The sequence below is a fragment of the Nyctereutes procyonoides genome, unplaced genomic scaffold (genome assembly GCF_905146905.1).
Source record: "Nyctereutes procyonoides isolate TBG_1078 unplaced genomic scaffold, NYPRO_anot_genome, whole genome shotgun sequence".
In the NCBI taxonomy this organism is placed as follows: domain Eukaryota; kingdom Metazoa; phylum Chordata; class Mammalia; order Carnivora; family Canidae; genus Nyctereutes; species Nyctereutes procyonoides.
Window position 1 is genome coordinate 5,760,372 of NW_026575037.1, and position 16,864 is coordinate 5,777,235.

Consider the following 16,864-nt stretch of genomic DNA (forward strand, 5'->3'; position numbering starts at 1 on the left):
ACCTGATTTATTTGTGCCATTTTGTTCTTTATTGTCATGGATGGTTTGGAACTAACAGAGGACCACGAGTCAGAGATTCAGTTTGACTTTGTTACTAACATATTTTAGATACCTGAGAAGCCATTTACTTCTTACTATGTTCTTTCCACATCTAAACTGGGACGCCTGGGTGGCTCAGTAGGTTAAGCGTCAGACTCCTGGTTTTCACTCAGGTCATGATCTCGCCATCTTGGGATCAAGTCCTGTGTTGGGCTCCATGCAGAGCGTAGAGTCTGATTCAGCTTTTCTCTCCCTCTCCCACACTCTCTGCCCCTCCCTCTGCGCTCTCTCTCACACACACTCTCTCTCTCTAAAATAAATAAATCTTTAAGATGGAATGAATTAAAGCATTTGACACATCTTCCTCCCTCCTCTGAAGAAAAAGGAGGACTCAGAAACACAGTATAAGGACAAAAAAGTTAAAAGAAAAAGAAAAATTCCTCTCATGTTTTAAAACTGGAAGATATGTAATATTTAAGGACTTAGTATAAATGTGAACTAATAAACTAAATTAAGGCAATCAGAAAGGACAAAATTGCTTTTCTAAAATTGACTTTCTAAAAACTGATCCTCTGGCTATGTTCTAAGATTTGTGAACTCCAAATTAGTTCATTTGAAGATACTTGGAATATGATCCCTCTAATTTTCAGAGTAGGTCAGTAGGTTTAAAAATTATTTTAGGTAAGAATCAATCAATAGTGTTGTGAAAGTAAAATATTCTTAAGAAACGCAGGTTTAGGGATCCCTGGGTGGCGCAGCGGTTTGGCGCCTGCCTTTGGCCCAGGGCGCGATCCTGGAGACCCGGGATCGAATCCCACGTCGGGCTCCCGGTGCAGGGAGCCTGCTTCTCCCTCTGCCTATATCTCTGCCTCTCTCTCTCTCTCTGTGTGACTATCATAAATAAATAAAAAAATTAAAAAAAAAAAAAAGAAACGCAGGTTTAGAATAAAGGTCAACACTATTCTCCCTTATAGCTTGAGTCAGAGATTCAGTGCCCTAACCTTTAAAGTGATAGTTTGAATAAAACCTTTGATCATATATTAAGTTTCAAGAGTGGGAAACAAAGAATCTACATTAATACTTTGACAATGGGATGCCTGGGTGGCTCAGTGGTTGAGTGTCTGCCTTTGGTCCTGGGATTGAGTCCCACATCAGGCTCCCTGCATGGAGCCTGCTTCTCCCTCTACCTGTGTCTCTGCCTCTCTGTGTGTCTCTCATGAATAAATAAATATAAATAAACAAACAAACAATAAATAAATATTTTGACTAAATAAATAAAATTTGACAAAATAGTTGTGTGAGTGAATTTTAGGCCCAAGTAAGAAGTTTGATATATTTTATTTTTATCTTCGTTAGGTATGTTAGACACAAAGTATATGATAATAGAAGCCATTTCTTCCTTTTTACTGGATATGGTCAGTATAAATTTCCACAGAAAAGATCATAATAGGTTATCTCTTCCTAAAGTATAACAAATAACCACTGTCTTTTTTTTTTTAATTTATTTATGATAGTCATACAGAGAGAGAGAGAGAGGCAAAGACACAGGCAGAGGGAGAAGCAGGCTCCATGCACCGGGAGCCCGACGTGGGATTCGATCCCGGGTCTCCAGGATCGCGCCCTGGGCCAAAGGCAGGCGCCAAACCACTGCGCCACCCAGGGATCCCACCACTGTCTTTTTTCTGTGTGGTGTAGGCTTTCATTATATCAGATAATAGGCATTTTTAGAGCTATCACAAAAATGGGTGTGTTTATTTAGGTTCATCTGTTTGTTCAAAGATTGAAACTAATTTTTTTTTTTTTTACAAAACTTACCCCCATTCTATCCTACTTTGAAGGCAGGTAGAGAATACATTTTTGCCTTTCTTACTAGGAAGGAATTATCCAACTTCTTGGTACTAGTCTTTTAATTATTTAAGTAGAGATAATATAATTTCTATTCTGATGATTTAGCTTACTGTTCGTAAAATCTTAAATTACAGAGTACTCTTGGAAGAGTTCATGTCTTTATTGATGCTATTATTTGATCTCCCTTAATTTTTAGAATTTTATCTTTCTTCATTCTGCCTTGTAGTTTCTCAATGTGCTAGTAGTAACCATAGTTACAGTAATGAGAAAATGGGGACTTTTTGGTCCTATAAAAAGTGTACAAACTTTCAGATCTTACGAGGACATAAGGACTTTGCTCTTCATATTCTCTGTAACACAGAGTTTCCCTTGCTATCATCCCCTTGATCCCAGTCAAAGGAGTTGCATTACTGAGGCAAGGCAGGAAGCATATACAGTTAAGCCTGTATCTATCCCAATTTTATTGGATTAGTTAATGTCATATGTGTTCCCTGTAATCTTTGGAGAAATAAATTATTCCTTGTCTGTAAAAAGGGGATGGGAATAGTAATGGCTTGCTCATCATGTCACACATGTAAATTCCTTAGCCTAGTACAAAGTCAGCACTCAGTGCTAATCATTATTATTGAAATTGTTGAAATTTCAGTATTGGAGCTAGAAGAATGGAAACCATGTTTAATTACTGACAAATTCTGCCAAACTATATAAGTTATTACCCATATTATTGTTAATTCTGATAAAGGTTACTGGTAAAATATCTTTGTAAAAAGTCTGTGCTCTTTACCACTAAACTAAAATGATTTGATCTTTTAGTATATTACCAAAAAAAAAAAAAAAAAGGAACTTAGGGTCATCCCATTACTTTACAATGATAACTTGTAAGTTTTAAGATAGTTATTGGTATTAGAGATCTTTTGTACCATTCATAGTTGTTTTTCTATATATACAAGCAACACTTGCTATGTTCCACTGAAATATGTTTTATTAACTATATCCAAGTGCTTAACTGTAAAATTGAAAAAAATTTGGGTGATTTTACTACTCTTAACTAACAAAACCTTCTTTAAATTGAGTTTTGGGGCTAAGTCTCTTTGGTTGGCTTTTATTTCCATTTACCTTATTGGGCATTGGCTAGAATTGGAGCATGTGGAGTAGTTACTGATGTATAAGAATCTTTTATTTGTGTGGGTGTTTTATTTGGTTTTCATAGCTCCCAAAGCAGGCACACACCTGGATATGACTTGTCTGTACTGCAGGTAAGCTAATTTATATGCTCACCTTTCTTGATTTTACAGGTTTCTTTTTAAAGAAAAACTTCCTGACAAGGGGTTGGTAATATCTTACCATTGTAAATACCTGATTTCTATGTTTCATCTACTTTGCTCTAATGATTACAAACTCCTCTCTTTATTAACTAAAAATATTATTCAGTCAGAAGGTAGTTATGGCAAGTTCACTATTAAGTTTCATCTCCTTTTTCTTTTGGTTCACTAGATACCTGTGGAGGGAGGACAGGAGCAGCAGACAGATTCCACCAAAGGGCGATGCCTGAGGAGAACCGTCAGTGTCCCTTCCGAGGGCCAGTTTCCTGAGTACCCACCAGAGGGCGCCACCAAACTGGGTATGCTAATAAAAGGAAAAAATTCCTAACTTTTATCTGGTAATTTATGGGCTTGTTATTGTGTGTTAGAATAACACAAAACATCCTGCTTTTCCTGTTAAGTAAGTGCATTGAAATATCATATGTTAACATAGAGTTAGTAGTCATAGAAAGTTCTGTTCTTTACAATCAAGTGGCCACAAAGTTATTTTGCAGAAAGAAAATTTATCTGAGTGCTAGTACCTTTGCTATACAGTCCTAAGTCATGTGTTGTTTCTGAGTTTATTCCTTGGCTTTAAATTTTGAAAGAGCTTTAAGTGATCTTGTTGAAGCACTAAGATTTGTCGGGGAGCCAGTATTGTGTAGAAACTTGGTATTGAATAGTTTGTGTCCTGTTCACACAGCTACTAATGTTGCCTTATGTAATGTTGGATCAGGCTAATTTGGATGAGCTAATTTTGCATGTCCCACATAAGTTATATTCGTGGTTGGAGTGGGTGACAGAAGGGAGAAATAGGAAAAAAAAAACCCATTCGAGTTATACACCATAGGAATTAATGTCAATATCAAAACAACTTTCCCCGTTTGCTACCAAGTATGTTCTATTTGATGTTTTGTGTGCTTACCAGTGGATATTTAGGTTATTAGACAGGTCAGGTAATTTTAAAGAAACATAATTAAGATTAAATAAATAATTTGAAAAGTAGGGAGTGCTTTGGTATTTTCATTGTTGTATTAATATTTGCTTAGTGAACCTAGTCATTAAATCATAGACATTTGATAGGTAAATAATAGGAAATCATTTATAGTCTCTGTATTGTTTAATATGGATCTTTCTGTACTTTTGGTTGTATTTTTGAAAATCAGGGTTTGGTTTTTTGGTTTGGGGTCCCCTCCCCCTTTTCTTCATTTCATTTTCTAAATGGAACTCAGAACTCGTGGTCAGAATCTGGATTCTTTATTTATTATTATTATTTTTTATCCTGTAACAATTGTTGCTAATTTCTAGAAATTGGACAAACATTTTTCTCCAAGGAGTCATACTTGGAGAAAATCAAGATTTCTTCTTTTCTTATTTCCACTGTACTTCTTTATTTTTTAAAAAAGATTTTATTTTTTTTAAAGATTTTATTTATATATTCATGAGAGACACAGAGAGAGAGGCAGAGACGTAGGCAGAGGGGCAGGCTCCATGCGAGGAGCCCAGTGTGGGACTCAATTCCAGAACCCCAAGATTATGACCTGAGCCAAAGGCAGACACTCAACCACTGAGCCACCTAGGTGCCCCCCCCCCCCCCACTGTACTTCTTTAGCATGTGTTCAAACCAGTTTAGGTGAGCCTAAATTATGTTGCAAACCTGTCTGGGTGTAACCATTTTAGCCTATTTATATTTCACATAGAAGTTCTTTGTGGCTTGGACTGGCCCAGAGTCACCTTCTTTAACCTCTTTTGCTGTCATTATTTGTAATGTTATGTTGATGACTCTCTTTGCCACTTCTCCAGGAACTTTTGACCCACAAAAGTCACTTAATTTTGAGGATGTGTAATCATAGTCTGGAAGAATTATTGCCATTTTATAGAAGAGAGAACTACATAGTAATTCTTTAAAAATCTCCACCATTCCAGGTACTGGTCCCAAAGATAAACTAAGATGAGTGGCCATGTTACCTAGTCCAGAGCCAACCTTCTGCCCCTATCCTTGACTACAAGTATGGTAGCCATCTAGATTCATGGGGGTCCATGACCATTTTTGGAGTGGTTGTCTTAAATTAGCACTGGAAGCTGTCATTCATAAGTACCAGAGGGGAAAAGACTGCTTTTAGAGCCACTCTTCCTTACATGACAGTCTAATGTTGAATTAGATAATTATTCTGTTTTTTTTTTTTGTCTCCTAGTTTGTCTTTAGGTGAAATTTTCTATTGTCAAATATTTAATTAAGTAATTGCTGTATATGTAACATTCTATCTCAATACCTAAGAATGAAAAAAGATATAAGGTTAGATTTCTGCCTTTGGAAGATTCTTATGTAGTTAGGAAGATAGATAGCTTATTGATGACTAATTATAGTATGTGTTATTACTGTGGTATATTATGTTGTGTGGCTTTTATTTTTAATTTTTTAAAAACCCTTTCATTTATGTAACAAATAGTTATTGAGTGACAACTATGTGCCAGTTGCTATTCTAGGCACTCAAGATATAACAGTGAAAAAAAAATAAACAAAAATCTGTCCCTCTGTGGAGCTTACATTCTATTGAGAGTAACAGACAATAAGCAAGAGTAAGAAGTGAAATATATACTGTGCTAATGGTGATAAGTACAAAGAAAAAATAAAGTAGGGAATGGAGATAGGACGTGTCAAGGAAGTGTAATTTTAGCTAAGGTAACCACGGCATGCCTCTTGTTAAGTGACATTTGAGTAAAGATCTGATAAAATAATGACCGTAAAGCATGTGGATACTTGAGGTTGAGGTATTCCACTCAAAGGAACAGTTAGTATAAATGTGGAAATATGCTTGGGGTGTTCTAAGAACAGCATACATGCCAGTGAGGCTGGCATGGAATGAACAAGGGGGAGAGCATCACTGAGCTCTTTGGCAAGCAGATCAAGATGGTGTTATAGGTCATCCTAAGGGCTTTGGTTTCTGTTTTGTGAGATGGGGAGCCACTGACTTCTCTGGTAAAAGTAGGGATGCAAGAATGAGAGTTCAGAGACCAGTTTGGATGCTATTGCAATAATCTAGATGGGAGATGCTAGGACTTGGGCCACAGTGGTAGTAGCAGAAGGGCTGAGAAGTGACCAGATTCTGGATTTGAAGGTAGAGCCAACAGAATTTGCTTATTGGCTTGGATGTGGGGTGTAAGAAACAGAAGAATGAGGTCTTTTGGTTAGAGCAGCTAGGGGAATTAAGTTCATGGAAAAGACTGGGAAAAGCACATTTGAAAGTGGAATTGACCAGGAGCTCAATTTTGGACATACAGAGTTTGAAGGTCTTTAATAAGACACCCAAGTGGGAATATGCAAGTATGGAAATCAAGAGAAAAGTACAGACTGGAGATAGAAATTGGAGGCCTCAGGGATGCCTGGGTGGCTCAGCGGTTTAGCACCTGCCTTAGGCTCAGGGCATGATCCTGGAGTTCTGGGATCAAGTCCCACATCAGGCTCCCTGCATGGAGCCTGCTTCTCTCTCTACCTGTGTCTCTGCCCGCCCCTCCCCCTCTGTCTCTCATGAATAAATAAAATAAAATCTTTAAAAAAAAAAAAAAGAAAGAAATTGGAGGCCTTTAGCAAATAGATGGTATTCAAAGCCATGAAGTTAAATGAAACCCCCAGGGAAATGTGTGTAGGTAGAAGATGAAGCACTGGAACAACATTTAGAGGTTAGGAAAATAATGAAGCACTGGCAAAGAGAAGAAGAATAAAAATCCATAATTTTGTTTCCAAATAAGACAGATGAGTCAAGTGTGTATGGGGCAACCCTTTCTGGTCTTGCACAGTTGTTGCACTTCGAGCTCTGGATTCTCTTTGTTCTCCATTAGAGGAACCCCAAACACTGATCAGTCTTTACAGAGGTAAAAATAATAGTATACACTTTGATTTCAGGTGAGGCAGTCACCTACAGAGAAATGCCCACTCATGAAAAACATGCCCCTTTTACTGTACTTAAGAGAATTTATAACAGAAAGGAGCTCTGTGACTGTAAAGGATACGTGAAGAACTTTTATAGTGGTTGCCAATTTAACTGTACCTCAGAGATTTTGAACTGGTTAAAGAGCCTTGGCACGTAAGAAGATGGGAAGGTGTATATTTGTGCCTCAACACATTGTTTAACATGAGCAAATTTACACTGATGAGGACCTAATAAATGTCAGAAACTTAGGGAAAGGAAGTATGTATGAGGTATGAGGCAGCAGAATGGGTATTAGTTAAGCACAGAATGTACTTCTTGCTCAGTCCTTCTCAGACTCTTGGATTTAGCAGTTTAAGATTACCCAATATACTAAAATTTATGCATATGGTGGCATTTGACATAGATTTTGAGACACCAAATTCTTTTCTACTGAAAACGAGATGTTTTCTTAAGGCATATGAATCTCATCTCTAGAGCACCCATCTCCAGATTTAGTAAACCTAGAAAAAACTACCTACCCTTGGTGACAGTATCCAGATTTTAATTTACTCATGAAAGACTTTCCAAATTCAAACCATGCAAAGCATGATTTCCTCGAATATTCAAAAGGAAAATAGTTCTTCAGATATTACTTTATTTGCATACTAACAATATTGGGCAGTGTATAAACTGACCGCATGGACTAGAACTAGTAAAGATTAATTTTCAATGGAGATATAACCTACGTGAATTCAGCCTAAAAAAAAAAAAAAAAAAGCCTGGGTGGCTCAATTGGTTCGGTATCCACCTTGATTTCAGCTTGAGGTCATGATCTCAGGGTCATGGGATTGAGCCCCACATCGGGCTTTACGCTCAGGGTGGAGACTGCTGGTCTACTTGTCCCTCTCCCCTTGCTCCTCCTCCTGCTCGTGCACTCTTTCTCTCTCTCAAATACATACATACATACATACGTAGAATCTTTAAAAAAAAAAAAAGTCATCAAATACCTTCCAAGAACACTGTGAAATAGGGAGAAAGGGGGAAGCTGAACAGTGGACAGCATTTTCGTGAAGTGTGCATTTACAGAAGAAACTGTATCTACTACTGCATCTTGTCTATGCCTGGCTGGTGGATAGCACACAGGAGAACCAGGAACTCTTGTCTATTCTGTTTGTTGCATTACTCTGACATGTCAGGAAGGTTCATGGTCACATGCTCGAATGGGCAAAGCAAAATTGGAGCCTGAAATGAGTAATAAGAGTACTTGTTTGTAGATATCATAAACATGATAAACATAACATAAACATAACCAAAATTATCTTTCTAATTAATTAGAAAGTGCCGACTATCCAACTTTGAAGAAAATTATTATTAAAGCAGGATATCCTCTCTGAGGCATTTATAAAATTATTATAAAAGTTAACTCTTTTGGGCGCCTGGTTGAGCATCTGCCTTCAGCTCAAGTTGTGATCCTGGGGTCCTGGGATCAAGTCCCACATCAGGCTCCCACAGGGAGCCTACTTCTCTCTCTGCCTATGTCTCTGCCTCTCTCTGTGTGTCTCTCCTGAATAAATAAATAAAATCTCAAAAAGAAAAGTTAACTCTTTTAATCAAAATAAGTAGAGGATACTGATTATTCAAACCTTAGCCTTAACCCTGACCTTCTTTCTTTATTAAAGTAGCCTCAGTTCTAACTTTATGTATAAACTAATGATGAGTCTCTTTTTACTCCCAAAACATTATTAGGAGTACCTAGATAATTTATGAGGGATTTTCAAGGTGCTAGAATCTTCGATGAATATATAGAGTAGTAATAATAATATTGAAAATAGGGGACATGTGAATAACGAAGATTTAATATTATAAAAAGCATATTCTTCCACTTTTCAAAGTAATAGAATTAAAAATGCTGGTAAATAGTTCCTGTGTATTATATAGTACTCAATATTTAGATTGGCTAATATTAAACATATGCAAAATATAATGCATGATATTTAATATATAATATGTATATATATAAAACCAATAGAAGCAAGTCTTGTGCTTTAGGGTAATATAAATTGGCTAATACTAAGTTTTATATATATTATATGTATATAATATATTATGACATAATATAATGAATTTATAATATATATTTATATGTATATAAAACCAATAGAGGCAGAGCTTGTACTTCAGGGTAATACATATTTAAGTTATCAAAACAGTTCTGAAAAAGAATCAGTAGCCTGATAGTTTTAGCTCAGGAAGTTAGAGCTCAATGGATAATGGAGCTCTTGTTTGTTTTTTGTTTTTGAAATAGCCTAATAAACTAAGACTATATCACCAATATCTAGTAAGTAAACTCATGCTAAGATAGCTGCATAATATCTAGCCTTTATACTTGAATTCTTTAATTTCTAGATCTCAGTGATACGTAAGTTATTTGAAGAAAGGTCAAATGAGCTCAAGAATTATAAAAAATACTATGGATAATTAAGATGGAAGACCCTTGAAGCTTTTGGTTGGTTAGTTTTGAGTTTTCTTAAAAATTATGAGCCTGTATATATTATTTCTTTAAAGTCTATAAGACTGTGTAAGATACACAGGTGATGTTGATGATAATATTCTAGAAGAATGGACTTGACTCTAGGTTAAAATAACCATGTACAGTCAGTTCTATAATGTGGCATATGTGATTCTAAAAATCACATCACCATGCAAAACTGCACAATAAAAATCACAGATCTTAGGGGAAAAGGGGATCAGAGGTACTGTACTAAAAAACTTGGTCAATGACACATTAGAAAGAATAGGAACAAAATAAAAATGGTAGCACATTTTTACATGTGTTAAATGGTTGCAAAATACATGAATACTATAATAAATATAGTACTTTCACTTGAAAAAAATCTGGGAAATTTACTTGTGGTGGTGAGAATCAGAGTAGTTTGGAAGTTGACTATGAAGTGAGGGAAAGAAAGTTTTTTGGAAATTGAATAGAATGCTGTTATACAAGATGTGGATGAGCGTGGCCTGTAGCACATGTGGTGAAGTGAGGTAGCTGGTAGATGGTTGAAGTATGTATGTGAGCATTTTTGTTGTGTATTCATTCATGGCTTGCTTCCACTGGGTGTGGTGTTCTTCATTCACCTGTGTTGTTCATAGAGGAAATCATGCATAAACAAACAAAAAATTCACAGAATTACAGATTGTGCCCTGTTTTGTCTGTTGTGGTGTGTAATGTTCATATTTTCAAAGCAAGCATTATAACAGAACTGGCTTGCCTCCCAACCCGATTTAATCAGGTTTGTCCATTGGAAAGAAGTAGCTTGTATTTGTTAGCCAACTGAATTCCAAAATATCAATTACTTTTGGACACAATCCTAAATTTTTTAGAAGTTTTTTAGAACTCAAAACTAGTACGAATAAAATAAAAACTAATAGTTAAGTTCTTAATCTAACTTACTAAAGCCAATTTTTATTTTACTCCTAATGAGCTAGATTTAGGTCAGCAGGACAGTTTTTTCTCTGAGGAAATTAGTTCTCAGTTTTAAGTCAAGGTGACAGATCACAGTTCCTTCCAACTTGTAAATGCAAGTTTGGGTTCCTGATTTGTTCTTTTATCTTTCTCCACATCCTCATCCCCACAGAGCAGAGATTTGTTCATTTCTGAGAAGGTGGTTTCCAGGGCAGTGCTAATTGAAACTGCCTAACAACTCTGGGTGGGCGCGTCATTGATATGTAGTAATTTCATAAAATTTCCAGCAGATGGCAGTAAAGTTCCTATATGAAGGATTCCTTTTCGGATTTGTATAGATCATTTGTATTAGGCTATTGTCAGGGTGGTTATAAAGCCAGAAGACTAGGAGAAGGAGAATCCGTGAAGGCAGTCAACATTGAGCAGTGCACCAGCTGCTTGCTAGGTTTATTACAAAATTGTATCCTCTGTCTTAATATTTAAGTTAGTCTCTAACCAAGTGTTTTTTCTTAACACACTAAATATAAGTATGTTCTGTGCTTCAGCCTTGACTATATATTTTGTGATAATCTGGAATTCCAGGCTAGAATTTTCAAATTTGGTTCCATATCACAAGAAGCCTCTCAAACATGCAGCTCGGTACAGCCCAGCCTGTACCTTCAAGCTCTGCGGAGATCTGTGTCCAAGAGCTTGAGAGTCGGATCCTCTAAAATGTGATGTCCAAGTGAGGAGCCTCTTTAGACTAATCCTAATGCAATATCAATCATAGCACACCACTGTGGTGTTTGGAGAATTGAGTAGGAAGGAGGACTGAGTCACAGAAGCAATCTGGAATGGTTTTTAGATTCTTAGACTTCTGGGGAGAAAAAAGGTGGTTTGAACATAAGCATCTAATTATATTCCTTCCAGAAACCCAACTATAACTATAGAGTAAAGAGATTTTTCTTTTAAAGACATGGTCCTTGAAGGATAAGAAGAATGGGAAGGAAGAGAGCAACCAGACAAAATAATAACAATAATACATCGAAAGCTGAAAAGCAGACAGAATGTGGTAAATAACCTAGCTGACTTGAGAAAGCCAAGTCTTAGTCTGGCAATTAAGAAAGCTAAAAAACAAACCTGATTTTTACTACAGAATCTTTAAATAGCTCAGGAATTGCTAGTATCAGATCAAATGGTAGTAGATCCCTAGGTCTTCCCCTATTCCCCATTTCACTGAACAATTGCTCTTCCTACCCTTGCTTCTATCCTAATATAAAACTGCAGGCTAATTCCTGGGTTTGAGGGGTGGGTGTGGGGGATCCAAAGGGTGTGGGGGACCTAAGAGTCTCTAGATTGGAGCATACCAGGCAAAACTGAGAGCTCGGAGCACTTCACCATATACAAGGAAATCAAGTGAATGCCTACAGATGGAATAATGAAACCCTTCCACCTTTCCTCACTTGTCTTTACCCTTCAGGCAGGAGATCAGAAGAGTACTATTTGGGGTATTTAACCAGCCCAAGAGAAAAGATCTCAAGATACTGACATTCCCAAGACTAATAGACAGCTGAAGAAAAGCCTCCAACCAGAGAGAAAAACCAAAACAAAAAGAAAAAAGAAACTTGGAGGAACAGAGACAGGGAACAGAAAACTTAAAGAAAAAAGCATTGCTATCAGACAGATAAAATATATACATGAGACCAAAACTGAATGTTATATAAAACCAAAGAACTGCTATATATTTTTAAAAAAATTTGTAACAAATAAAACTCAGTAGAAGGGTTAGAAGATGAAAATGAGAAAATATCCCAGAACATAGAGGAAAAAAAGTAGGAGGCCGATCTAGGAAGTCCAACATCAAAACAGTGAGTTCCAGAAAAAGAAAAACAAGGGAAGGAAATCATTAGCAAAATAATTCAAGAAAATTTCCCATAAAGATAGGAGTTTCCAGATTGAAAGAGCTTACTGAATGCCTATGGCAAGACATAGTTTTGGGAAATTTGAATTTTAATTTGTCTTTGGTGACATGGAGACAGTCTTACAAAATTTCAAAGAAAGAATAAACATTACATTCTAAGGATCAGAAACCAGAATAGCATGAGACTTCATATCAGCAATATCAAAAGCTAGAAAACAATGAGAAGTGCCCTCAAACTCCTTTTTTTTTCCAAACTCCTGAAGGAAAGTTACTTCAGATTTAAAATTCTGTTTATCCATTATCTGTTTAGCCATTAATCACACATGAGAATAAAATAGAATTTTCAGATATGCAAGATTTTTTTTTAAAAAGATTTTATTTATTTATTCATGGCAGAAAGAGAGAGAGAGAGGCAAAGACACAGGCAGAGGGAGAAGCAGGCTCCATGCAGGGAGCCCGACGCAGGACTCGAGCCCAGGTCTCCAGGATCGCAGCCCAGGCTGAAGTCAGTGCTAAACCGCTGGGCCACCAGGGCTGCCCCAGACATGCAAGGTCTAATTTTATTTTTTATTTTTTTAAAGATTTATTTATTTATTTATTTATTTGTGTGTGTGAGAGAGAGAGAGAGAGAGAGGCAGAGACACAGGGAGAGGGAGAAGCAGGCTCCATGCCGGAAGCCCGATGCGGGACTTGATCCCGGGTCTCCAGGATCACGCCCTGGGCCAAAGGCAGGCGCTGAACCTCTGAGCCATCCAGGGATCCCCAACATGCAAGATTTAAACAAAAATATTATCTCCTACACATCATTTCTCCTAAAGCGAATGAAATATATTCTTCACCAAGAGAGAGTAGGATGTGGATTATAGGATAGGAGATCCAACACAGGGGAGAAGACAAAGGGACACCTCAGGAGAACACTATAGAGAGAATGGAGTTAAACAACTGTATACCAGATTTAAATGAGGACAGCCAGTTCAGATTGCAGCAGTCTGTAGTAAAGTCTTCTCTAAGAAGACAAAATTAATATAATGGAATGAACTTAAACAACGAATTTAGGATTGAAGCATATTTGGGTTAAATTAACAACAAGCACACAGAAATTTAAACAAATGAATAATCAGGCAACAACTACAGGAAAAAACAAAATGTAGTTCAGGACATAGAGAATGGTTGTATAGCACCTTCTACATATTAGGCACTTTGTATATATTAACTTTTTAATCTTTGTAAATCTTCAAGGTATTGATTTAAATATAAGGAAGCTGAGACATAGCGAGGTTGAGTAACTTGTCTAAATACCTAGGCAGCTAATAAATGGCAAAGATAGGATTTGAACCCAGGCAGTCTACCTGCAGAATCTCTCTTCTTGACCATGGTGCTGTATTATACATAGAATTCACTTTGGGGCTGCACTCTACATAGCATACGTAGTCAAAATATCGTTTATCCTTACCAAAATTACTATGAGACTAAATAGGGACTGTGAGGGAGTAGGAAGTGTCTTTATACCTTCTAGGGTAGACATGGAGGGGAAAAGAATCAAATTTTCATTTTGATTGGAAAAGTGGAAAGGCCAAAATATAATGTCTAAAATGAGTGGGAAGTCAAAAGATAATGTCTAAAATGGGGAAAATTGTTAAGTACAACTGTATTATTTAAGATTTGATGGTAACTACCAAAAGAATTGGCTAAGATAGATCAAAGTTGTTGTTCCTGGAGAAGGAACAGTATTAGAAGAGGAGGTCTGGGGGTTGTCATTTGTATTAACAAGTCTTGTAAAATGAGTAGACTCTAAACTATGTGTATATGATGTCTTATTAACACAAAAACTTAAAAAACAGGGAAAGTCATACAGTTTAATGAAAGGAAAGTAATATGTCATTTAAACAAAAGGAAAAGATGCTATACCTCAATTATATTGAATATAGTCAATATGCTTTTGTTGAAACTACAAGGAGCTGCCAATTTTTACCTATGAGATTAGCAAATATAAAAGTATTTGTTTTGGAAGGATAGGAAACAAGCATTCTTGTCCACTAATGCCAAATTGTTTCTGTAGAGGGCAGCCTCTGCAGGATGCATTTTGCGAAAGATAACCATCCTTTTTACTCTAGAAGCAGTCTAACCTCTACTGTACACCTACTCATATAGTCATTGCATCGTTTATAATAATACAAGAGCAGACCCAACCGAAATATCCATCCATAGATTATTTTTTTTATTTTTATTTTTTTAAGAAAGTCTTTCTTTTTTTAGATTTTTATTTATTTACTCATGAGAGATACAGAGAGAGAGGGGCAGAGACACAGGCAGAGGGAGAAGCAGGCTCCATGCAGGGAGCCTGATGTGGGACTTGATCCTGGGACTCCAGGTTCACACCCTGAGCTAAAGGCCGTCCCTCAACCACTGAGCCACCCAGGAGTCCCCCACTGAGCCACCCAGGAGTCCCTCCATAGATTATTTAAATGAATTACATTAAATCTGCATAACGAACTACTATGTATGCACCTATGGAGAAGAAAAAAGCTCAGTGTGTAAGTAATTTGAAACAGTTTACAAGACACCTTGTTAAGGAGTTGGGAGCAGGGAACAAGTGCAGATGTATGTGTATATCACACTATGATTTGTGTAAAAAAATGCCAAATGCATATATGTGTGTGTGAGTGCACATTTGTGTGTGTATGTAACTTTAGAACCATATAGAATAAGCCTTTGGCAGTGGTTGCTTCGGAGGAGAAAACTGGGGACCTACTGGGTCAGAATGTGAGGGAGATGAATTCGTCATTATCTCACCCTTTTTTAACCTTTTAACTTTTTATCCAATGAATGGGTTAGTATTCTTAAATAGTATTAATGGCAGGAATACTTTTAACTTTAATAAAGATAGAAGGAAAGAAGAAACGTACCTGTTCTACAGGGACATTTCAGTTGTTTATGTTGAATTTCAAACAGGGAAAACAGTAAATTCAAATCTTAGACAATTAAGTGGAAGGGAATGTTATTTTGATGTCAACAAAGGAATTTCACATTACTAAAATACACTGCTTTAAAATTAGCTGGGTTTCATCTCACTCTCCAGTCATGAATTTGTAGCAGGAGATTAAGTTGACCATTAAAACAGCTTAGTTTTTATTTATCTGCAGGAAAGAAGAGAAATTGACTCTGACTAAAAAAGACTAGAAACCCTGTCATTTTTATGTTAGGTGATTATAATATAACAGATTATAAAGGTAACTCTACTAGATTTTTCAGGAATATTAAAAAGGATATTTTCTTCTTTTTACCTCTTTGTTATTAATAAGACAACTGAAATCATGCTGGAGAACAAGTTTTCTGTGGATCAGAAATGCTGTGCCTATGATTTAATGTATAGTTTTTGTTTATATTTTTTTGGACAAATTCAAAACTCAAAGACCATGATAGTCAAATACAGAAGAATTTGTTCTACATAGATCGCCTGTAGAGATCCTTTCCTCATATGAGAAGGTTGAGAACATAGTTTTTCTACCTTAGGAATATATTCATTATGTAACATCAGCTAATGAAAATTCATATGAGAAGGTTGGAAAACATAGTTTTTCTACCTTAGTTAGGAATATTTTTATTATGTTTCTTGTAACATCTGCTAATGAAAATTCAGAGACCGTTAGTAAGAAAAATTGCTTGTGAGTAATTTTATTATTTTTCTTTTCATAGTTTTCCGTAGTGTAACTGATGAGCCTAACAAAATAATTCTCTTCTAGCTCTTAACCTGGTTCCAACTTCCCACTTCAGATTACAGATTTGTAGGTCACTACCTACATAAAAACTAAATAAATAAAATATGAAGTAGGGTTATTGGACTACTATTGCATTTCAAACCACCATTTTCTGAATCCGGACTTCTTTCTGATGTTCTATTGTTAGTCTCATGTGCAGAGGCTTTCTTTCTTTTTTTCCCTTCTAAATATTGGGAAAATTACATTTTAATTTTTTTTATTTTTTATTTATTTATGATAGTCACACACAGAGAGAGAGAGAGAGAGAGAGAGAGAGAGAGAGAGAGAGGTAGAGACACAGGCAGAGGGAGAAGCAGGCTCCATGCACTGGGAGCCCGACGTGGGACTCGATCCCGGGTCCCCATGATCACGCCCTGGGCCAAAGGCAGGCGCCAAACCACTGCGCCACCCAGGGATCCCGGAAAATTACATTTTAGTATGTCCTCAGTATTGGGGTTTTGTATGATAATCCCATTTATCCTGGACTTGGCATTCTTTTTCTTCATTCTAGTAATCAGAATTCACTAGCATTTACATACGATAAACAGCTTTTTTTGTCCCTCTAATACTGAATGTATGTTGTTAATGTTTTCAGCAAGTTGTTGGTAGATATCTTCTTTACTAGGTTGGAACATCTTAGATGA

The 16,864-nt window shown here is 36.5% G+C and overlaps 1 protein-coding gene across 4 annotated transcripts in view; it reads left to right on the top strand.

Annotated features, from left to right (window-relative positions):
- The window catches only part of RASAL2 (RAS protein activator like 2), a 353,302-nt gene that overhangs the window by 180,560 nt on the left and 155,878 nt on the right, over positions 1-16,864 (top strand). For all 4 annotated transcript variants that reach the window (XM_055319255.1, XM_055319253.1, XM_055319254.1 and 1 more), the window contains exon 3: positions 3,382-3,508. In XM_055319255.1, the coding sequence (XP_055175230.1) occupies positions 3,382-3,508 (127 nt within the window). The remainder of the gene's footprint in view (positions 1-3,381; positions 3,509-16,864) is intronic.